The following is a 24,826-nucleotide window of genomic DNA, read 5'->3' as shown; positions in this document are numbered from 1 at the left end:
AGATAAGACTGTCCTCAACCGCCATAAGCCATAATAAAGGGGGGGACAAATGTGCCGACCATGCAATATTAGAGAAACAAATAAGTACAGTATGTTCAGAATGGAATATTAACACACTGCATTAACATATATGCCGCATAGTGTCCACTATTTTTAGAAACAAAATGCAAAACAGTATGCAACGAAAACCGTTTCAAACTGTTGTTACATGACGACATTACATTTCATGTTACATTTTGAAAATAAATATGGTTATTTTGATAAATACGATTTTGCAGTTTTATGCAAAAATGTCTTACACTTTGACAGTTTTTCATATATATATATATATATATATATATATATATATATATATATATATATATATATATATATATATATATATATATATATATATATATATATATATATATATATATAAAGATTAAAATGTACATATAATAAAAACTCAAGCCTTGTGTCCACCAAAGGACACTTTTTTTTTTTTTTTTACCCAGCCGTCCAATCACAGTGGAGGAGAGGGGGGTGGGGGGGGGGGGCAAATACCAATCCAAACAACTATATTTCCAGGTAATATTCTTGATAATACAATAATTATTTTAATAATAATAAATAAAACCCTCTCTTTATTTTATCTTAAAATAGTATCGTATCGTGAGTTCAGTATCGCGATTTGTATCGAATTGTGACATGAGTGTTTTGTTATGCCCCTAGTGGACACACGGCCTAAAACCTTTTCAGGTAAGATCTTATTAAATTAAAGTAAAAGTAATGAGTAAAGAGTTAAAAATGGAAATGATGATTAAGTCGAGTGCTATACATCATGAAGTGCGCTCTACTGTAGTGTACATCTGCAGGAGGTAATCTGGGTATTTCCATACATATGTATACTGTACCGCATTACACAGTTTCAACAAAGTCAAAGGAAGTTTTATACTTAAAAAGATTAGTTTTGTCATGCACATTTGCAGCTTTTTTTTTTTTTTTTTTCGTAGCCTAAGTGTGATGGATGCAAATGCTTTTAGAAGCCAAACAGATAAGCACACTATGTGGTCACAGAACCCTTCTAATCTAGACTGGCAGCTGAAATGTATACTGAGGTCTGTTCCTATTATATCTGAAATGACTGTAAATGGCTATCGGAGAGCTTGGGGTAGTAATGCATTGTAACTGTAGACGCAAAATGTTGTCAGGAAGACATTGCTGTGCGGTTTCATCATCACGGCTGCTATTGGCTACACTCAACAATCCAATCATGAGAATTAAGACAGTGTCTGCTGGAAGGTAGGGAAGCCAAACAACGGCAATGACAGTCATATATATTGTATAAGCTGTGAAAACGGAACCATTATTATTATTGTACACTCAGGATCAGGAAGTTATTTGTCACTGCAAGACTGGTGTATGTTTGTACCGCTTAACGGTAGACACAGGGTGCCAGTGCGAGAAAAAAGAAAAGCACAACGCACCACTTCCTCTCCGTAGCCTAGCAACAGGCCTGGAAGGCGGAGGAGGTTTGTGATTTTCACACTTTTCTACAAGCTCCTCTTGTTCCTGAGACATGTGACCTAGCATGACCCTCTCAGCTAAGTCTCTGTGAGAGCTTTTGAGGGGCCAGAATCTCCTCACTCATCTTCCATTCAGAGAACAGCCTTCAAAAGACCACATGCCCTGCAGTCACTTATGGAATGCAGGAAGTTGGTGTTTTATTTAGAACCTCATTGTGGAAACTTCCTTATTTAACCATAAGCTCTGTGTTTATCTTATAATTCATGGGTGAGAAGAACATGCTAAGGCACCACTGAAAATGTCAAACCAGATGTTTGGGTACTTTAACATAAAAGAAATGTGCTGCTATAATGCTAGGGTGTTGTGGGTGGTTGCCAGGGAGTTGGTATGTGGTTGCTGAGATGTTTTGAGTTAGAGATGTGCATAAATCAACAAGTCGGTGGTTTGTCTGAATGACTAAGTCTGGGTAAAATAATATTTATTTCTCGATTTTAAATCGATTCTCATTTTGAATATCGATTCTTAAACCTCAAGAATCCATCTTTCAGTCTACGCTGATTTCTAGGGATGCACAATATAGCGGCCAATATATCGGTATTGGCCGATACATGTTCATTTTTAATGTTAATATTATCGGGGAAAAAAATGTGCATCCCTACTGATTTCAGTTGATGAATGAAAAAATTCCCGCCTCCCATAAATCGCAATAAGCTTTCGTTACTTCTGATAACAAAACCTCTCAGCTTTCAAATCCTGTCAAAAGTGGCAGTGTGGTGTGCATGCAAACTGATCATTTCTTCTGCTTTACTGCTAGTTATAGCAAAAAATAAACATGAATGAACATCAGAAGGTATGTTGAAAGATACAGTACAACTCACCGAAATCCATATCATGTGACATGTCTCATGTAATCGCTTTATTAGTGTTTCAACCGCAGGAGGAGGTCAATATAACAGCTTGTAAACAATGTCAGGTAATGTTACATTTACCTCAGAAAAGCCAATGTCCAAATACGTGTTAGACAGCTACAAAAATGTACTAAGTAAGTAGGTAGGTAGGTTGTAAGTAGTCTACAAATCAGTTAATTTTAACCATTCAAATTATAGTGATGTACCAACTGGGGTTCCCTGTACAGTTTACAAAATTAGTTTAAAAACATTTCCTTGAGGAAATTTAAATGTACTGTATCTGATAGGGCCAATTAATCGATATCGATTGAAATTTAATAGAAATCGAATCGCAAGCTTGTGAATCGAAATCGAATCAAATTCTGAAATTTGTGTCAATGCCCAGCCCTATGAACGACTAGGTTTCTGGTTCACCTGAGCCTAACTGGTTGTGTTTCTTATGGGTGTTTACAAGGGTTGCTAAATTTCCAGAAACTTTCCAGAATTTTTGGGAACTTGAGGATTTTTTTTTACATTTTTCTGAAAATTTCCCAGAAATGTTCTGTGAAATCAGTCAACTCAAATCTGCAGACTGGTTCTGACTTTCGGCAACTAGCATCGACTCGTCTAGACCGTAAATCGAGGCAAAAATTTGTGTAGTGTATTCCAGCCTGAAACGGAGCAGAATGCAGGGGGTCTTGAGACAATTTTAGAAGTTAAACTATTTTTAACTTGACATGCCATCTCAAAAATGCAATGCTCAGAGGCCAAAGATGTCAGTTTTAATGTAGTGATGGTGCGTTAAAGCAAAGGGGAATGAATTTAAAATACTTTTCAGAGGGGGTTTTACAGTGAAAGCGGTCTAAAAACTAAAATCTAGATGAAATTGTCACTTCACTCACCTCGTCAACAAGCCGCATAATCTGAGTTATCATCCAAGTATAAATTGTTACATGTCGGAATTCAAAGGAATAATTCAAACTGAAATAATTCTGTCATCATATACTCCTCTTCATGTCAAAACCTTTATTACTTTCTTCCATGCAAGAAATTTATTGCAGAATGTCAAAGCTGCTCTTTTCCAATACAGTGAATAAAATACCAATGACTGTCAAGCAAGATCATTGAATTGAGACTTAAATTTCAGCTTCTTCCTCACACAAAGCTATCAAATGCTTTCAGAAGACTTGAAATATATCGTCCAATTTTATGATGATCCATTTTGTAGCCTGACAACCACTAAAATCTTAAAAAGTACCTAACTCACAAGCTTTACTCAAAGTGCCTTCATTTTATTTTTTTCCTTCAAAGCAGATTTCTCTCAAAAGCAGTGTCATGTGAGTGGGAGATGAGCGGTCCCAGTGCTAGTGCTGCACATCCTGACCCAGAACCTATTTCTTCTAATACAGGGCACGCTTTTAATGGATTTCTGAATCTCCCAAGATGGCACCCCACCAGAGCAAGGTCTGTGTGGGACTTTCTGCAGGGACTCAGAGCAAATCAAACTCCTGCATTTCCTTTAAAATCAGCATGAAATGAAATTTTCTAATTGGATGTTATAGATAAAAATATAACAATACAAATAATCAACCTCGCAATGTTTCACTTCCAAATGTCAGCTGGACCTTCTGGTGAAAATAATAGACTTCTCTCTGGTGATGACTTTTTCCCAGTCATTTAGTCCGCTTAAACCTCATCTCTGCAAGCAACAGACACATCTCAAAATCCAATCATCAAACGATAAATAGAAACATTTTTTCTTTTCCGATAATCTTTTACACTCGGATGCATGTCGCAATATGCAGAAAAAATAAATAAATCTATCACTACCTCAGTTTTACGTGACTAATGATTGGTCTACCTGCATCTAGTCAAATAAAATGATCAATAATTTCTTGCAGGCCAGTGAGGTCGTAAACTCTGACCCTTGGACTAATTAAACCGCCTGCCAGCAACACAGGAGTCCAAGAGTTTAAAGAAGCCATGTTAATAATAATAATAAGAAGAAAACTCAGCAACCTTCTCTCTTTCAAAGTTAACCCAAATTGACAGATCCGGAGGCTGAGTAATGTGAATATGAGGCCCTATTTCCAGAATCTCAATTACAGTACAAAAAAAGCAGCACATTAAGATGAACAGAGATGCGGAAACATGCTGCTAGAGACCTACGGAGTGAGGCAGAAGACATCTGTTTAACAAGACTGACTAAAAAAAGAAAAAGGTTTTGCTACGGACCAGCACATCTGAGCTTCTAAACAACTTAGTTCTAAAGAAATTACCCACAATTTATCCAAGATGCTCCAGACACCGTGAAATTAGAATTGGGTAGTGCAGTTGATTTAGCTAAATAATGCTGCCCAGATGGAAGCCTGAGGACCTTTTCTGTAAAATGTGCGTTGTTCATTGGCATTACGTCAGTAGGGTAAAAAATGTGTTTTTAATATTCAATTTAATAAAAAGAAAAAACAAACACTATAACACAGAAAAAAGTTCAAGGGGTCATATGATGATATTTTCCTTTTCCTTTAGTGTGTAATGTAACTGTTTGTGCATGTATACGATCTGCAAAGTTACAAAGCTCTTAGTCTCCCAACAGAGAATACTGATCCTGATCTGCCTAAAACACCTCGATACAAAGTCCAGTTATTACTTCCTCAAACGTCTACATCCCTTTTGTTGGGCCTTCAGAAAAACAGATGAAATTAAGAATCAGAAGTTACATTTATTTGTAAAGCTGTTCCTGAACATAGAAATCAGCATATTTCAGACAGACTGGCAATAGAAAAGGTGTAAATGTACATTATGTGAAAAATGATGTGTTTTTTAACCTATTCTACTAAACCCAATAAACAAAATAATGAACTTTCAAAATAGCATTATATGAACCCTTTAAATACTTACACTACCATTGAAAAGTCTGGGGTCAGAAGAGTTTTTAATGTTTTTTTTTTAAAAGAAGTCTCTTATGCTCACCAATTCAATACATTTAAAACGCAATTTATTCCTGTGATGGCTAAACCTTCAGAAATTATTTTAATATGCCAATTTGGGGCTCATGAAACATTATCAGCTATTACAATCAAACATATTTTTGTGGAAACCGTGATGCATTTTGTCAGAATTCTTCAAAACTATTCAAAGGATTCTTCAGAAAGTTCCAAACAACCGCATTTTTTGAAATAGAAATCTTTTGTAACATTATAAATCTCTTCACTCTCACTTTTAATCAATGTAATGCATCCATTGGACTGAATAAAATCTTACTGACTTTTGAAATGTACAGTATATTTTTACTTGTTTTTACTATATGAACAAACTTTTATAATCAGTAACTGCGGAAAAAATATAATTAAATGTCTGAACTGACATTACAAATCCACTAGTTCACTGAATTAGCATAAATAGAAATGTAATATTCATTCATTACATTCATAAAGATAAATAATGACTGATTACACATTAACAAGAAAAAAAATAAAAAAAATAAATGAAAGAATTCACATAACGAAGCAATTCAAATCAATAGTCTCAAAAGGGGAGGCTTGTCATTTCATATCTAAAACAGTCAAGAAAAATGTCATGGTTGGCAAAAGAAAAACTATTCATCAATGTATAAATACCATGATGATTCGTAATTTCACTGCCTCTATTATTTCTTTTACACTAAATATTCAGTCAATCACGGCTGATTGTGACTTCACCAAAGCCACCAGAATGTTATCTACAAAATGCCTAATTTGGTTAAAAAACTACTCCGATTACACATATATGCCTGCTGTTCTAAATAATATCTGAATTATGAAAGATGTCAGGAGCATTCGGCTTGTGCTTTTGAAAAAACTCCCACACGTAAATGAGCAAGTGTGTTTTATATTCATTTTATATTTGGACCGACTGATTAGCCCACGCAAATCCGGTTCACGAACATCACAGACTGTGTGCTTTCTTGTTGGCTCACCAACAGACAGAAATTTACCTTTACAAGGTAAATTAAAAAACGAATGCTAACTAAAGTAAGCGATTTATAGAGGCTCTCTTTGCTTGAGCAAACTATGCAGGACAGAGGGAATGTTTGGGAAACATATTTGCCAAGGAAAGCATGACTTTTACTATTGCTCACACTATTACTAAGCGTTAATATCCGGTGAGTAACTAACTGTTTTTGAGTAAAAACAGGACAGATCACAGGGATTCTTCTTCAGTTTATAGGTCATTTGCACTTTGCATATCGCCACCTACTGGACTGATTTTTTTTCTTTGTTTATTTCCTTACATATCTTTATTCCCTTTCCAAATTTTAAAAAGGACTCATTTGCCTTTTTTAGTAGCCAATAGGCTTTACTTTTTAGTCAATGGCAGTCGGAATTGACAGGGCCGTTCTCAATCAAAAGAGCATTTGATTGGACAAAAATCTGTGTAGTGCAGGATGAGTTATAAATATTTTAGGCTCCTGAAGAGAAGGATTTGATTTATAAAATGCAGATATCTGCTAAAAGCGTCAATGATTAGAAGTACACTAGCACATAAATGGTCATAAAGCTAACATACTTGTCACAAAACTTTTTGATAAAGACCAAGATCCTAAAATAACACTGAAGGAATAAACAGAGGAACTCTCGTTAATGGTATAAGCACATTAATAAAGAATGACAGTACATTGAGGCCCTGATTCAGCAGACAGTTTTGCGAAATACACTGCCTCACATGATTTTTTATTTTTCTCCTTTCTTCACGCCATATATCTCTTTCACTCTCATTAACACATGCTAACTATACATGAAGGGTGTCTGTTCGATTTTAATCTTTTGCTGTGACGCAAGTCTCATTTTCTGTAAAAAGGAGATGAAATGTATCACAATATTTAATATTCCCATCATGTGAGACTAAAAGAAACAACAACTAGCACCTGATAGGATCTGACCCCTCCATACACCTTCACAAGTGGGCGACACCTCAGAAATCACACCTCCTACTGGTTTTCTCAGTATACCGACTGCACTCACACAGAGAGCTCAATGTCAACCCAAAAACTTCTGCAAACTGCGGCTTTCCTCTGAGGATTCTAAAGTGATAATTACACAACCACATCCTCTTTCACTTTTTACATTTGTCTAATAACTCAATATGTGATCCTGGATCACAAAACCAGTCACAAATAGCTCTGGTATATTTGTAGCAAAAGCCAACAATACATTGTATGGTCCAAAATGATCGATTTTTATTTTAAGGCAAAAATCATTAGGATGTTAAGTAAAGATCATGTTTCATGAAGATATTTAGTATATTTCCTACCATAAATATAAAACATTTATTTTTGTGAGTGAATGCAGCACAATCAAGAATATAAATTGACTACTTTAAAGGCGATTTTCTCAATGTTTCGATTTTTTGCACCCTCAGATTCCAGATTTTCAAATAGTTGTATCTCAGCCAAATATTTCCTATCCTAACAAACTATACATCAATGGAAGCTTATTTATTCAGCTTCCAGATTATGTTCTACAGCTTCTCAATTTCAGAAAATTGACCCATGTGACTGGTTTTGTGGTCCAGGGTTTGTGTATGTGTAATTCTTATCTTATTTTCATCTAAAAATAAAAAAGCTTGACATCATATAGTCTCAATCCTGTATGACTTCAGTGGAATACATCTGTATAAGTTTGGAAAAATATTCTGCGGTATACTCTACCGTTCAAAAGTTTGGGGTCAGTAATAAATTTGCACTTTTATTCAGCAAGGATGCATTAAATTGATTAAAATTGTCAAAAAGGGATTAAAAGCTGTTCTTTTGAACTCAATTCATCAATGAAATGTTTCTTGAGAAGCAAATCAGCATATTAAAATGATTTCTGAAGGATCATGTGACACTGAATACTGGAGTAATGATGCTGAAAATGCAGCTTTGCATCACAGGAATAATAATTCATAAAACAGTTATTTTCACAGTTTTACTGTATTTTTCATAGAATGAATGCGGCCTTGGTGAGCATAAGCAAAAAAAAAAAAAAAAAAACATTTGAATGGTAGTGTACAATGAAAATTAATTGGGATTGACAGTCAAGCCCCCAAAAAGAGAACTAAGAACAATTACAAAATGGTAAAGAAGTCCATACTACTAGTGCACTTTATTTGAAATCGTCTGAAGCAATATTATACCCTTCTGTGAGGTAGAGATTGATTATTGACTGAAAAATCTTGGTACAAAATCATTAGCCATCAAAATTCACATTTAAATACATACAGATGTGACTGAAAGTTCATAGCTGCAGTGGAGAGGATGGCATAATTTGAATAATTTCTCCTTCTTAGCTATCATATGGCTTCAGAAGATTTGAAATATAGCATACGAGTATGTACGCATGTATGTATGGACTAATTTTAAGGTGCTCATTTATCATTTTCACAGCATCAGTTCGCATTGGTTTTCATCATACAAAAAGGAGCAGCATGAATATTCTACCATTTCCTTTTGCTTTTCACAGAAGAAAGAAAGTCATATGGGTTTGGAATGACGAGGATAAGCAAATAATGACATGATTTTAATTTTTTTGTGGGGAAACTAATCCTTTAAAAGTACTGCATTATGACAGCGGGTTAGATTGACAGACTGCTTAACTGCTCGTACATCACTGCTCCAGGCTTTAGATTCTTTTTTTTAAATCTCTGATCGGTGATCTCTTCTATTAAAAAAAACAGATCAATAGTATTTTCCTTTTGGCATGCATCAGTCATACCCAAATTAGCAGTCTATCGCTGTGGATGAAGACCAAAGGAGTGCCTTTTCACTTTGAAATCAAAAAAAAGAAACACAAAACTAAAGAACTTAAAGGTCCCGTTCTTCGTGATCCCATGTTTCAAACTTTAGTTAGTGTGTAATGTTGCTGTTAGAGCATAAATAATATCTGTAAAATTATAAAGCTCAAAGTTCAATGCCAAGCAAGATATTTTATTTAACAGAAGTCGACTACAGTGAACGGCTCGTTTGGACTACATCCCTCTACTTCCTTCTTTAGTGATGTCACTAGAACCGTTTTTTGACTAACCTCCACCCACAGGAATGCTCCCTCAACTCTACTGGCTACTTGCGCACTTCTTATAACTTAGCCTACTGTGTTTACTCAGCTCTTACGGTGATTTTCTGAAGTAAAACTGACGCTTCATCTTTTGTGTGATGTACAATAAACTTTATTAAACTCATCAGTATATGTTTGATTATCATTCGGACCTGGTCCGGAACAGCAGACTTGTAGGCTATTAATAATGGATACATACAAGCAGATGACAAATACGTTATAATAACCGTAATTAAACTACTAAACTATACCCGTTTCATCTCTATACAGCACTCTGACTCTGTAGGCATTATTGTCCGACTCGAAATGAACACTGTTACTGAGAGTTTCTGATATTATCATCATTCCGTGAGATGAAATTGTCCTGAGAGACTGAGCACGAGCTCATGAAGCTCCGCCCCCTGTGCCGTGCAGCAGCAGCTTATTTGCATTTAAAGGGCACACACTAAAACAGCGTGTTTTTCTGTGCCCCAAAAATGACAATTTAAACATGCTGTAAAAAATGATCTGTTGGGTATTTTGAGCTGAAACTTCACATACACACTCTGGGGACATCAGAGACTTATTTTACATCTTGTGAAAAGGGGCATAATACGGGACCTTTAAAAGTTCAAGCATGCCAACCTTTCCAGAGCATATCAACCTGTACGAAACACAACACAATGACCGTCTGCAACAAAACCTGATATTTTCATTCATGTTGTTTGCATACTTACAAATCACCCTGTCTAAAAATTCACCTAAAGGCTGGCCCACACTAAAAGATTTGACAGCACAACACACACTAACAGATTCCATTCACAAACAGACTGTGAACACAAGAAATCTCGCAAAATCTCTCGCGGCCAAACGTGACTCCAGAGTAAACAAACATGGCGGACAACGGGCAAGAAGAAACAGCGATAACTGCTTTTTACAGAATATTCGCAGAAAAAAAAAATAATAATAAAAAGGTTTGGTTGAAGTCGTGTTATGCTTCCATCTCCCGTTAGCTCACTTTCTCATTAGGTATCGTTTCGTTCCACGAGACAATCTACGCGCGTGCATTTGTCCTCGTGGTTCCCTCACACGACAGGATTTCTGATCGTAAATATTCAACATGTTGGGATAGGATATTTATTATTAGTGATGGGTGCGGCCCAGACGTCCTTCCAAGCAGATTCAATCACTCTTAACACACATCACACCACTGATATATCTGATAAGATAATCTGTAGGACCATCAAGATAATCAGGACTTTAGCTAGGATTGTCTGAAGGGGAGAAATCGGTCTAAAATCGATCTTGTAGTGTGTGGGTGCCTTGAATCTCTTTTCAATTGAAAAATCTGACTTATGCACGGTAGATTTTGAGCAGGTAATGGAAATGGGCGAAGGATCTTTCAGTGAAATGGCAAGTAGAATAAGAAAACACGAGTCTTGACATGTCTGGACATACCACACATATAACGCAAGAGCTGCTGAGGCACTAACAGGCAAGTGCAGATCTTTGAGAGAAAACACTGAGGCAAACAGCTGAGAGAAAAGCTAAACAGGCTTTACCCAATTGACCATATCATACTGTATCTTACTTATAGTACAACATTAAATCATTATTTACCTTATATACTTGTCCGTAGGTCCCATTTCCCACAAGCTCCACCAGCTCAAAAATGCCCGCAGGGTCCTGAGGGGGAAAATAACAGAAGAGGAGATTAGCTTGCATTATCCTGTCATTGAACATCAAGGACAATCACACATACTGTATACACTGAGATCATCATAAATGCTGATACTGCAGGCATTAGACCTAACAAAGTGTGCCGATTATAGTTAAATATCTGTTTACACACTAAACATAAAAACCTATTAAGGAATCTAGTGAGCTAAAGCCAGAAAATAAATATTGAAACGAACTCTGAGGCGAACGATTTCCTGAAAACCAAAACTTAATTTCTGTTTTCATATCTCAAAGCACATAATGTTCTCAGTTACCTATAATGCATGAACATTCTGCCTTATTGGATATGTCGGCAATCGTGACTGACTTTGAAATTATTAAAGATATTTTAAGCACAAGAACCAATAATATCTACCTGACTGTGCCATTTCTATTTAAAAGTGATGGCAAACCACATTATGCAGTGGTGGGAATATAAAAAGCCAACACGACTGAAATCAAATCACTCTTGCGTGTCATTTTCATTTAATAACACTACGGCAGTTATCAAAGCTGTCAGAGTTCAATTCAGCTCCAACAAGCATGATTCTCGTGAAAATAAGCACAACCAATAAATAATGCAATACACCTAGAACAATAAGCAAGACATGTTGCCATGGTAATCTGACAATAGCTGCCATTCATGTCACCAGAGGAGTAATTTATGAAATATGGTTCAGTGAATTCGCAAATACACACAACAGCTTAAAACGAAGTGAGGCGATGAAGCTGGTGGAAAATGAAGGATGAATTCAGGTTCATTTAAATGGATGTGGATGGATGCAGGTTTATTTTGATAAAGTTACTGAATGGGATATTCAGAAAGGACAAGCTGTAAAAAAATACAAATGTTTTTTTGGATACTACAATGACTCTTGAAGTAGGGCCGTAATGGACAAAAGGTCCATTTTATCACCCCTTATAGGCAAGCCTGTGTCTTGGGGTGCCATAAGACACACTTGACCAATGAGAATCTTAGTGAGGCGGGTCCAATGTCCTTTAGGAAACACAATTCGTTTGTCAATTTATTTAGCACCGTACAGGCTACCATAGTAGTTCCAAAGTGCTGTACATTGTAAGCAACCAAACAATAAGACAAAATATGAAAACATCCATGTACTAGGCTAATGTACTAAAATGCCAAAGAGTACAGATACGATTTTTAGCAGTCCTTAAAAACATTTAGAGTCAAGGCAGATCTAACATCCAATGGTAGATCATTCCACAATCTAGGATCAACGACAGAAAGTATTCTGACTAGCCTATCTGTCAAACATTCCATCAGAGCTTTCTCTTGCAAGCACTCTAAATGCCAAGGTAAATTAATATGATAGTCGTGTTACAGTATCAAATGTGCAATTTGATCACCTTCTAAACAAATGGTATTCTAGTAAAAGTAAATATCTAATCATTCGTATCATACAACAAGATAAATTTAAGAACTTTTCAGATAATATATAATTAATTAAGTTTAGATTTCCTACTCAATCAGTAAATAAACCTTAATAAATGTTGTTGGAATTATTAAAATGAGTGAGAAAAAAGTGTTATTAGCCATAAATAAACGTCAACATATATATTACCAATTTAAAGTTTGGGTCAGTAAGATCTTTTAATGTTTTTGGGAAAAAAAAAGTAAAACAGTAACATTGTAGTATTTTACTACAATATAAAATAACTGATTTCTAATTGTAATATTTTTCAAAATGTTATTTATTCCTGTGATTGCAGAGTTGAATTACTCCAGTCTTCGGTGTAACATGACATGAATCGACATGACCCTTCATTCGATTATTATATTTTTGTGAAAACAGAATTTTTTTCCATGATTCTGTAATGAAAGTTCAAAAGAAAAGCATTTCTTATAAAACAGAAACTTTCTGTGATATTATAAATGTCTTTACTGTCACTTTTGATCAACTTAAAGCTCCAATATGTAACAATTTTGTAATAAAATTTCCGAAAATAACTTGCACAGTGTGATATGTTTCCTCCAGTTGTGTACTTACAATATCTCAAAAGTCTCCAAAGATTTTTAATTTCAGAGAAATTCCGATTTTAAATAACGGTCCGTCCCGGAAAAGAAATGTCGCCTCTCAGTGACGCAATGTCCGCACTATCCTTTTTTTCCGGTGTGGACCATGTGATATTCTACCACACCGGAATATCACATGGTCAAATGCGGAAGTGGTGGTTATAGCGCTATTGCCATAGACTGTATGGTTATAGCTGTTATGGATCACGATTACTCTTTGGCAAGTATTGAAGTGCCAACAAAACGAAAGTGTCCATATTCGGATACACGCAGAATGTGTGACAAACGGAGGAATAAAACCCGGATAAATATCGGCCAGGCGTTTTCGAGATGGAGAGAGCTGCGCGACAATCTTGGACTTGACAGAGACTCTGCTCTCGCGAGTGTATTGATAGACAGGTAAGCAAATCAAATTTTTTATTATTGTACAAGTAACGTAATAGTTACAGTAAAGATGATTTTAATAGATATGAATTACACCACATGCCTGTAATAATATAGCATAACATTTCACGTTCCTTGCAGTTCATTAATTATGATGACATAAAATAATACGATCAGACATACAGGTAATACAAAACCGAATAAATTACCTCATCCGTGATCATGATTCATTAATTCCATTTAGATACATCGCTAGATGGTGAAAACGCATTAAAAACGACATCTCCCATCGTCACCTCCTTCATAGCGTCGTCAAGCTTCGCCTTTGTTATTGTTGGAAACTGCGCCCTCTTGTGGTGAATTTTTTTTACATATTGGAGCTTTAATGTGCCCTTGATGAATAAAGGCATTCATTTTTTGACGCCAAACATTTGAAGAGTAGTTTTTTGGGATATTTTAACTGGAAAACAAGCCAAAATCTTGATTACAGAAAATGATTTTACCATCACTGCAGCATTAAAACCACCGCTGTACTTTTTGTACCACTTCTTAGTGTGAAGACTTAAGAATCAAAAGACTCAATACGACAGGTGCATTATGAATTGCAGCCAGGAGGAAGTACGCTGCCTTTGAATGCCCTGAAATAAACATGAACTTACAGTGAATTAAAGGCATGCGGGTGCAAGTTAAAAGTGGAATGACTCAGTAGGAATCCGTTATAGTCAGCTCAGATTCTTTAAAAACAAGCTTGACTTCTAACACCTAGCCACAGAGTCAGCGTGGGAAGAATGAGGTCAGCACAAGCGCTCGGCGTTCGGACAGAGACACTCGACGTCACAGCTGCTGGTTGCGAGCGGAAACCTCAATTGCTCTGAAACTTGACAGAACATGAGCTTCCCAAAATGACACACCTGCATCGTCACTGTACCTTCAGGAACACCTTCTTCCTTTTAAAACAATAACAAACATTTCCATCTTACTTGAATCTTTGTCAGTGCATGTGCCTGAACTTGCATGGTACTCATTCCTGACCACAAACATTCAAAGCAATGTATAATTCACACACTGGGGAGAGAATATATGCTCACTATCTATTTTGGGAATGTTGTGAGCCTATTTTCCTCTTGAACAGACTGTTTTGCCTCCAAAACACAATTCCTACAGATGGACAGGCATGAGGAAGAAACTGCTGACCAAAATGAGCCAACCACATTCTGCTTACGGATGTAAAGATGGAAGAAGTGGCGCATGTTTCTCCGGGCATTCAGCAGTTTTAAATGATACACCATTACTTCTGCCAAATTGCAATTCAACTATTACAAGGAAATAACACAATGAGTCAGACTGTTTTTCAAGAAGCTAGTTCACATTTCTCATGGAAACGACACCTCAGGCGTCAGGCTAACATTGATGGAGCACACCGGCGGTACACAGCAGTGCAAATTTAGCACCCGGTTTTATATTTTCTCCCCATTTATTTTCTCTATAGGGATTTCAAAAAACCAGAGAGCTCCGAGGTGATTCACAACAAAAAAGTATCTGAAAATCTTGCAAATACTATAACTAAAAAAAATCTTTTCAAATTAAAACCATAAGACAATATATTTAATTATTTAAAAATATATAATTTATTAGTTTATTATAAGCACAAAATAATATTTTAATCTTTTTGAATGCAGCTTGACAAGTCTTCAGTGTCACTTCTAGAAATCACTCTAATATGCTAATTTGGTATCATGAAACATTTATTATCATCAATGTTGAAAACAGTTGTGCTGCTTAATATTTTTGTTGAAAGCTTTTTTTTTTTCTTTGGAAAGTCCAAAAGATCAATTTAATGTGTCCTTGCCTCCAATATAAAACTGTAAAATACAATATATTTGATGTTTTTCTCAAAACTGTTGTTTGATAGTGTACAAGAGTTTTGAGGCGGGAATACATATTTTTGAGAGTTACATATTTTTGAGAATACATATTCTCAATGTTTGGGATTTATGGGTAGTGTAGTTCTTTACTAGGAATTCAGCTATTCAGTTTTATAAAAATGCTATTGATGATATTATTATATTTATGGTTTCCACAGAATCTTACATCATTCATGGTAGGTCTGTGTTCTTGTTAAAAATGACATTTCTATATGGAGCAAATGAATAGAACTTCTGGAACTCTACTGTTGAAGTATTGTATTTAAGCTACAATGCATGAATTACAGTGCCCGAAACTTCCCGAAACACCTCACAGGGCGGAAATGCACAAGAACGCAAATTCAGATATGAGGGCTTGGCCCATGCAATGAGGGCGTGCAGTCTTTTGGTACATACTTGATGTGAATTACTCAAGGCAACCATAGAGTTCTCTTAAATTGTCATTAAACCAGTATTTAGATGTAAATTCTATAAATGTGTAAAAACATTTTGATTTTATTTTTTTAAATGTTGCTCTGCCATGTTCATGGTAGTAGAGTTTTGTGGTCAAGGTACCAAGGTAATATTATGGAAATGCCATGGTTTATAGCAATCACTCAATGGTATCAATGTATGCTTCAATCACACTGTAGCTTTAAACCCCACCTGTGGCATTAGCATGCTGGCAGGGTCAATCCCATAAGGGCCATAAATTAAGTGGTCCACTTTTTCAGTGGAGGCCCATTCACTTGATCTCTGGAAAACCCCACTAAGGAAGGGGCCCATCTGCAAAGATTCCCATCTACTGTGCTGAATGTTAAGCTGGTAATTAAATGTTCTGGTGAAAAACACTTTGTGCAATGCAAGTTTCGCTAAAAAGGACATTGCAAGATTTATAGAAAGTGAAAACTTTATATGAATACTTTGTACATATGGGCTTTGTATGAATGTAACGAAAGAAAAAAAACGTCATACACAAAAAAATACAGCAAAATGACTGTTAGTAACTGCTAGTAAACCGTGAGCCGTCGTAAGTTTAAACTAAACTAATCTGAGCTCTCCAATGCAGATATTCCATTGAAACAAACCCCTATAGTGTAGAGCCATGTGACCGTGCTGTTTGTATTAGAACTCAAAGCCGTCTTCAAAGGATCTCCTGAAAGACCATTGGAGACCAGAGCATGTTTAGACATGCCATGCTGAATGACAGCACTGCGGCTCTGCACAGCAAACCACTGAAAGCCTGGTAAACAATGTACCTGAGAGGGGAAGTTGAACCCTTTGACCGGGTCAATACAGTAATGCAACACTAGTAATTACATTTCTTGTTAATCCCCACTCAATTAATCACCAGCTATAAGAAAGCTAGGCATAAGGGGTTTGTTTACCCAAAACAGAAAATTCAGTCATTTACTCACCACCATGTCTTTCCAACCCCGTATTCCATTCTTATTTCCACAAAACATAAAACAAGCTCGTTCCATTTAATGAAAGATCAGGGCTCAAAAAGAGACCATAATTGTCAATGCGCTAGAAGCAGCCATGCCCTATTTTCTCGGTTTTCTGGAGTCAAACAAAAGCTTGTGAGAAGAACAAAGTGAAATTTCATGTCATTATTCAATAAAAACGTCCCTTTCAAATCTGACGTCAATGATGCCACATGCCATTGGTTTGCGTATGCCACACAACTGAAGCCAAACTATCTTTTGGCTTCAGATGATTTGGATATAAAAAGTCATATAGTCAATTTGTATGGTCATTTTTTTTGGGAGCTTGACAGCCTGTGGTCACCATAATATCATAATGTGAAAACAGCAATGTCAACATTTGGCAAAACATCCTTTATGGAAGAAAAATCGTGGGTTTGGAACAATATGAGTGCGAGTAAAGGATGACAATTTTCATTTTTGGTGAAATATTATTACTACAAGATACCACATATTTCCAAGCATCAACCGGAAAGTAGAGACCAAAAAAATACATTATCTTAACATACCAAACAAAACCACTATAACACAAAACCACTGAGTTTACTGGTGCATAAAACATGCTGAATCTAGGGAAAACAGCAAAAAAATTCCATTTAAGGAAACTTCTCCCACAAATAAACACATCTGGCAGGACCTCCAATGCTCAAAGAATCACAGAGCCTCATTAGCGCTTCATTACAGTGATTCATTACTCTTGACAGCGATTATCCCAAATCCAGGAATCCCCTCACGACTCACTGCAACTCTCCCACATTTACTCAGAGATGAGGAGGTTATGATGAACGTTTGCTCTTTGGTGATAACAATACTGATAATCTTCCAACGCGCAGGAGGGTGAGTATTAGCTTTTCATCTGCGCTTTTATTGAGTAACACTGTCCTGGAGCGCGAGAGGCAGATGTTGCTGACCAGAATTATAAAACAAGGAAAAGACGAAAAACATTGGCTGACATCTACAGCTGGGACTCCCCCCGCCCCCTTGACATGACTCTGAGATGTAACAGTCCTTTACCCATTAATTATTCACTGGTAAATACATGAGGCAGGAACTATATGTTATATGTTAGCTCTTCCATGCTGGCAAAACAGGTTGAGCATACACACACACATACACTCTTCTGTGGAAATAACATGCAAATGGTAATATGGAACGCTCCCATAATGCACTGCACAGAGCCACAAGCTCTTGTGGTTTAGAGAAACATGCCACAATATGCCATGTTATTTTTATATATTTTTTATATGCAACTATATATTTATTAATATTTTGAATTAGTATTTTTTTATTTTCAGTTTTCATTTTAACTGTAGTTTAAGTTTTATACATACACATATGTGTGTGTGTATATATATGCATACATACATACATATTTACATATACATACATGCATATATGTATATATGTACATATGTATATATGTACATATATATATATATATATATATATATATATATATATATATATATATATATATATATATATATATATATATATATATATATACATATATGCATGTATGTATATGTATATGTATGTATGCATGTATGTATATGTACACACACATAAATAATATATAATAGATAAATACATATAATAATATTTATACACCTATGTTATATAAACACAAACTTTTATGTTGGATGCGTTTAATTGCGATTAATCGATTTTACAGCCCTAAGGTTTAATCATTTTGTTACGTGCTTTTGTCATTTTTATTAGTCTTTGAAGTTTAATTTCAGTTAGTTGCCAAAGCAAACATTTTTCATTTTTGCTGAAGTTGAAATTTTTCATCTAATATTTATATTTTACTTTCTGTCAGCTTTATTTCTATTAATGAAAACATGACAGTACAGCACTGATATAATGTGTTTGTATAAACCGAAAAGCTGATTTGATGCTCACCCCAAAATGTAAATTATGACCTGTATGACTCTCTGTTGTGGAATATGAAAGATATTTTTAACTATTTTTGTGTACAATGAAAGTCAGTGGGGTGCAAAACAACATTTTTCAATGCATCTTATTTTATGTTCCACAGAACGAAAGAAAGTCATACAGGTTTGGAACGACATGAATGTGATTGAATGATGACAGAATGACAGGTAAATAAACGTTAAACATGATGTGGTTAACATGATGTAAGTTCAGTAAAACCATCTGCTGGGACTCATGCACTATATATGTAGCAGTAGCACCAAGCACATTGTCCAGATCTGTGTCAGCGAAACATAAAGCATACACTTCCCTGTGAGGCAAGACCATGCGCACTGTACTGGGTGACCTAATTTTTAAGCACAAAAGATCCTGAGAGAGTGGCGAGCTCGTGAGCAGACATGAGGAAAATAGCTTTGCCCATGGGTAGCGGAGAGGGAAAAAATAGCATTAAAGATATACCTCACATGGAGAGACACGGGAAAGCTTGAGAGGGCCGCTGTACGGTTTCTGAGTCTAGAGAGTGTCTCAAATGCCAAACGCCTACACATCGATGTAAACACAGACATGGTCGCTTAAAACGGCAGTCAGGCATGGTGAGCGGTTTCCGCAGCGCAAGCAAACCGAATATGACATATAAGACACTGACTGACTAATTCAAAGAGGAAAATTTCCATTTATGATACACAAGTCAGTAAATCCTCAGCAATGTGATGCAATGACATCAGGTGATGCTAAACAGTCACATCTAAACTGTCCTACTTTACAATATAGAGTAAAACCCCTCTCAGCTTCCCACAATCAACTGATTAACTCACAAATCATGTCCAGACGTGACTCAAGCTGCGCAGGTAAGATCATGTTGCATAACTAACATGCCTACAGTCAGGGTCTGTCATCTCATTCAACGGATCTGACACAAGCCCACAGTATGAACTCACTGTCTGTGAGGAATATCACTGCTGCAGCCTGAAAGCCCAGGATTCAGAGACTCGGAATCGAGAGCGTCCAAAACAAAGACCACAAAACGACGGTCTTGAGAAACTAACGATGATAAAGCCAGACAACATGGTGCATCACAGAATGTTTACGACTTTTGAAAGCATGTTCTAATGTCCAAAGTAATTTAAAGAAACAGAAGCAGCGTCAGATCTTTTCTTCTGTTTTGTGATGTACATCAGAGTACAATGGCTTATTGGGGGGGGGGGGGGGGGGGAATTAAATGTAGGGCGGTGACTTGGTTGTAATAATCGCTTGTTGGGTGGATGTGGGAGTTGCGCTCAAAAATGGAGGCAGATGAATGTGAGTTTTGAGGGCGGGGTTTAAACAGACTAACACGACACTGTTTTCAAATAAAAACGAAAAACGTTTTATGCGTTTTGGCCATTCATTTACACGACAACGGTGTTTTAGGGGCCTGAAAACAAACTTTTGAAAACGGGTTTCAAAGCGCAAGTTTTTGAAAACGATACCGTTCTTGTCTCCGGGTAAACTACAAAAACGTGAATATGTGAAAACGGTGACGTCGTGCACATGCGTATTACGTGTTCAGTTTATAGGTGCGTAGTGTTTCTTTACAAAGTGACATCGCCAACTACTGGCCTGGCATGAATAATACCGCGTTTTTAGTCGTTTTCAACGAATTGTCGAATTGTTTTGACAAGGTTGTCGAACGCAAAACACGTAAAGGAACAACATACGTCGTCATGTAAACATACCCTAAATGATAACCTAAACCAGGGTAAAGTCTGTAGTTTTCACATCTATAACATGGATTTAGAAAACAGAGGGTGAATTCTCAGTTCATGCTAACGTTAAGCTCAATTTAGCATTGTTATATCAGATATGAGAAAACAAAAAGTGCAAACACAACATACAGGATGTCATGTCAGGCACTTAGGGTGCAAACTTAGTAATTATTCATTACTCATAATGAGAATGGTCTTTATTTGTTTGCATAAATGGGTGGTCACAATACACTTTTAGTTCAATTCACTTCCATTCATACGCATGCAAATGTAGGAGAACGGAAACGCAAGCTCATGCGAAGAATCTTCGAATTTCACTGTGCTGAAAGTTTGGTTCTGCAAATTCATATCATGTGAAGACAAAACTGATACGTCATGGCATGAACACTTAGCTGAATTAAAAGAGCACAAACAGCGTTGCAGGAAAGTGGAGTAGATAGTAGGCTATGTTTTTACATTTTAAATGTATTATTATTTGTTATATGTTGAATATCACGACCACTGCAGTGTCTGAAGAAATTTTGCATGGCCAAAGTCTAGTGTGACCACATCCTTAGTCTTGCCAGAATCAGATTAATATAAGTTGTACTTTATCTCGACCCTCATTTTCACATTTATCGGCAAAATTTCGCTGGCAAAATACAGTCATTCTGATAAGAATCCGAGATGTCTGGAGTTCCACATGAGGGTGAAAAATCTCCCCCCTCAAGATTTCATCAATTTTCAAGTTGGTCATATGAATTTGCCGCACTGACCAACAGAACGCTGCTTGTCTTTAAAGTGACTTATGTGTGAGCTGTACTTCATACATCGCTACACTATTGAGAAAAGCCAACTGACCTTTTTTTGCATGTGGAATTTAGCTAACCTGACCGCTCCTTAAGTGTTGCCAGATTTAGAAATTTGACAATTGTACTTTATCCCACCTCCCGGCCCTTGCACGTTAACAATTCCCGGTTTGAGTACAGCAGGTTTTAAGGGCCAGTGATTTTTCCTGTTGTTGGGAAAGGAGAACTGAAGTACCCATAAAGCAGAGCAACCAAAAAGGAACTCAGCATTCAGACCACTCAGTGTAGCCCAGAGCACCCAGGATCCAGGGCAGCCCGGGCTCTGTCCACCCAGTCAGAGGATGTATGTCACAGAGAAATGATCTCAAACAATGAGCAAACAAAAGACAGACAGACAGAAGCTGCAAATCCAACACAATACGTGCACATGTTTGGCACGGAAACATCTTGATAGTATATCATTATCATATAATGGCGGGGACAAGAAGTGAAGCTGTCTGCAATGCACACATTGCCATTTTTAATAGGCCTCATACAGCATAGGGCATTTCATTCGGATGAATCCTAGATACTTAATGTGTATCAGATAAAAATATCCAGCTATAATTTCACTCAGACGCAAAAAAAAAAAAACGGATGACGCAAAAACTGCTCACGGTAGGCTACGAAATTTCCCATAAACACTACTGTCGTGCAGTCACATTAGACATAAAAATGAACGCTTAATGGTGACTTATGTCTATTGAATATGCTGTTTTAGTATTATTCACACATTAATGCCGCATTGAACACAACACGAATTGTGTATTAGCCTAATAAAAGCAATTTTGTAGCTTTATTATTTCATCAGATGCTCGAGGACAAACAGTGCTGCAGCTTTGTCTTTAAAAATCCTTTATAAAATATTTGTATTATTCCTAACAAACCATCTCTACAAATCTCGAAAATACATTCAATTATACAAATTTTCTAATAATAATAAAACAATTCGTACATCTCTAATCAGTTTTTTTTCTCGGTCAGGTGCATGAATAACAGCTCCCATATTTCCCCTCCATCGTTAATGGCGAGATGCTGAACATATTTCACCCATTGTAAGTCTAAACATCTCACTGCACTGAATCTCTCCACTCACCCGCAGAGCAGACAGGTCGATCTCATCCAGACTCCTCGCAGGAGAGTCACTCGCCATGATTATCTGTTATATTCAACAATATAATGCCCGAAATATCATGAATACAGACGCCGAGCTGATCCGTGTAATACACCAAACAGGCTGGATTGACTTCAATCGGACCAGATGAAGCTCCCGGATGGTGCGAAGTCGCCGTTCTTCGCGATTCCGGGTTTATAAAACCGAATTAGCCGCTATATGGTCGCATGTGAAGGACACATCTCGTGCTGGTACCGATGATCTGCTGCTGCACGAGTCCAAAGCACCAGCGCGCGCACGAGTGGACGTGAATCAGGGCTCGGCAAGGCGGAGAAGGCGTGTCAATCACTGGGGTTTCTAGGGCGTGGTCAGGGCAAGGGGCGGGGCCAAACTCACAGTAGTTACACGGGCACTTGAAACTAAAGATAAAGGTATGAGTTAGATGCTTGACAAATTTGACAATTAAAAAAAAGCGGTGTAGTTTATTTTATAGAACAAAACGTGAAAATGTCTTAATGTCGTTGTAACCATAGAACCACCACTTTTTTTCAGAAAATGTATTGTTATTGTTGTCCTATGCATGTGTTGAGCAACTTAGATGTGTAAGACCAGTCAGAAACAGGAAGCCACATTTCAGACAGTGAGACAGTGAGCCACAAACAGCACACTTCCTCTCACCTTCCGTTTATGTAAGCAGCGCGATTTATAAAACACCTCCTCCCCCCACACCACCTTCCTTTCGCATTTGTCTTGGCAGAAAACATCCTCTCTGACACACTCAGTCTGTCATAACGGCAGTCCCATTGAATGTTGTGAGCTCGGCTACATCTATCTATCTATCTATCTATCTATCTATCTATCTATCTATCTATCTATCTATCTATCTATCTATCTATCTATCTATCTATCTATCTATCTATCTATCTATCTATCTACCTATCGATTAACAAATTAATGACATAGTACTACAGTGAATACTGCTCCATCTAGCGGTGGAAGTTTGAAATAATTTAGTCATTCAACAGACTGAATGGGGATATTAATTATTCTAAAGGCATTTTTGTGCTGGATGGGGGAAACTTATAAATACATGCATAAATGTGCCTTACAGGAACATAGTCCTGAAACCATACATCTTTTTGAAGCTTTTCCCTCAACATCTTGTTTGTAAAAATCCATGTTTCCCCAGAGTGAATCCCTGTCAAGCATTCAGCTAGTGTGAAGCCTCCCTTGCGTAATAGCTTTCATCTTATCAGCACAGACTGTGCTATATATGTGTGCTACATTTCTCTCATTCCTCTTCGCTTTTTGCCACAGAACAGCTTTGTTCCTCAGTGACTTTTGCTTGTAAAAACAGGCCATTTTATTTGTGTTTGAAAACCTGCTTGGGTTCTTGGGCATCTGTTGCAACAACACTATTAGCATTAGCATTGCCTGTGAGAAAATGTTTTGTGCTGACAATGCAGTCAACCCCATTGCAGTGGTTTGTGCAATACCCTGCCTTTATGATAAGATCCTTTGTATTTGTGTGGCTTAGCCTGATCACATTTCATGCCTTCAAACCAGATTTGCTCCCATTCATCATTGTCACTGTTGTTTAGAATTTGTCTGAAGATTTGAGGAAAAGTGTGGTTGTCTTTCTTCCCCTGTCTAATGGACAATGAATTAAGTAAAAGTGTTAGCAGAACAATATCGGTCACAATAGTACACATATCATTAAAGACTTTGCTAGACACGCGTATGTTCTGGGATATTTATTAGGAGTGAAACCTGTGGTTATGCAACATTTCCCCTGTGGATTCCTGTGATGAATAAAGTAGGTTAATCAGACCTAAATAGGTTATTGAAAGAGCCTCGTGTTGAATGTAGAAAATAGAGAAAAAGTTTTAAGAAAATAAGGATATTATTAAAGTTTTTTTTTTTACAAATAATTTTGAATTTAAATGAAATTTAATGTATTTTGATATACTTAAAAAAAATTAAATAATGTTTTTGAGATGGTGATGGTTGATCATGAATGTTTGCATGGCTCTAGGTTTTTAACAATCATCTTTCCATTTACACCCTCTCTGAGGAACCTTTAAATGACCCCAGTGACTCATGCCTGTGTGAACATTTTTACCACACCGTCTCACTGAGATTTACAGAAGGACGCAAATGTATATAAAAACACATGGTTACATTTTTAACATGATAAAAAGAGATCTCACTTTTTTTAATTGTAA

The 24,826-nt window shown here is 36.6% G+C and overlaps 1 protein-coding gene across 13 annotated transcripts in view; it reads right to left on the bottom strand.

Moving 5' to 3' along the window:
- The window catches only part of tnikb (TRAF2 and NCK interacting kinase b), a 60,134-nt gene extending 37,234 nt beyond the window's left edge, over window positions 1–22,900 (bottom strand). For 11 of the 13 annotated variants that reach the window (XM_079863265.1, XM_079863275.1, XM_079863273.1 and 8 more), the window contains exons 1-2: window positions 22,584–22,898; window positions 11,069–11,134 (exon numbers count right to left, since the gene is read on the bottom strand). In XM_079863265.1, the coding sequence (XP_079719391.1) occupies window positions 11,069–11,134; window positions 22,584–22,640 (123 nt within the window). In that variant the 5' untranslated portion in view covers window positions 22,641–22,898. Of the gene's footprint in view, window positions 1–11,068; window positions 11,135–22,583 lie in introns of all 13 variants that reach the window. The other 2 variants (XM_079863272.1, XM_079863274.1) reach the window with 1 other exon arrangement.
- Window positions 22,901–24,826: the final 1,926 nt, after the last annotated feature.

This window comes from Squalius cephalus (genome assembly GCF_949319135.1).
Source record: "Squalius cephalus genome assembly, chromosome: 25".
Taxonomy (NCBI): domain Eukaryota; kingdom Metazoa; phylum Chordata; class Actinopteri; order Cypriniformes; family Leuciscidae; genus Squalius; species Squalius cephalus.
Note: the sequence above shows the minus strand (reverse complement) of the source record. Positions and strands in the feature narration are given on the sequence as shown.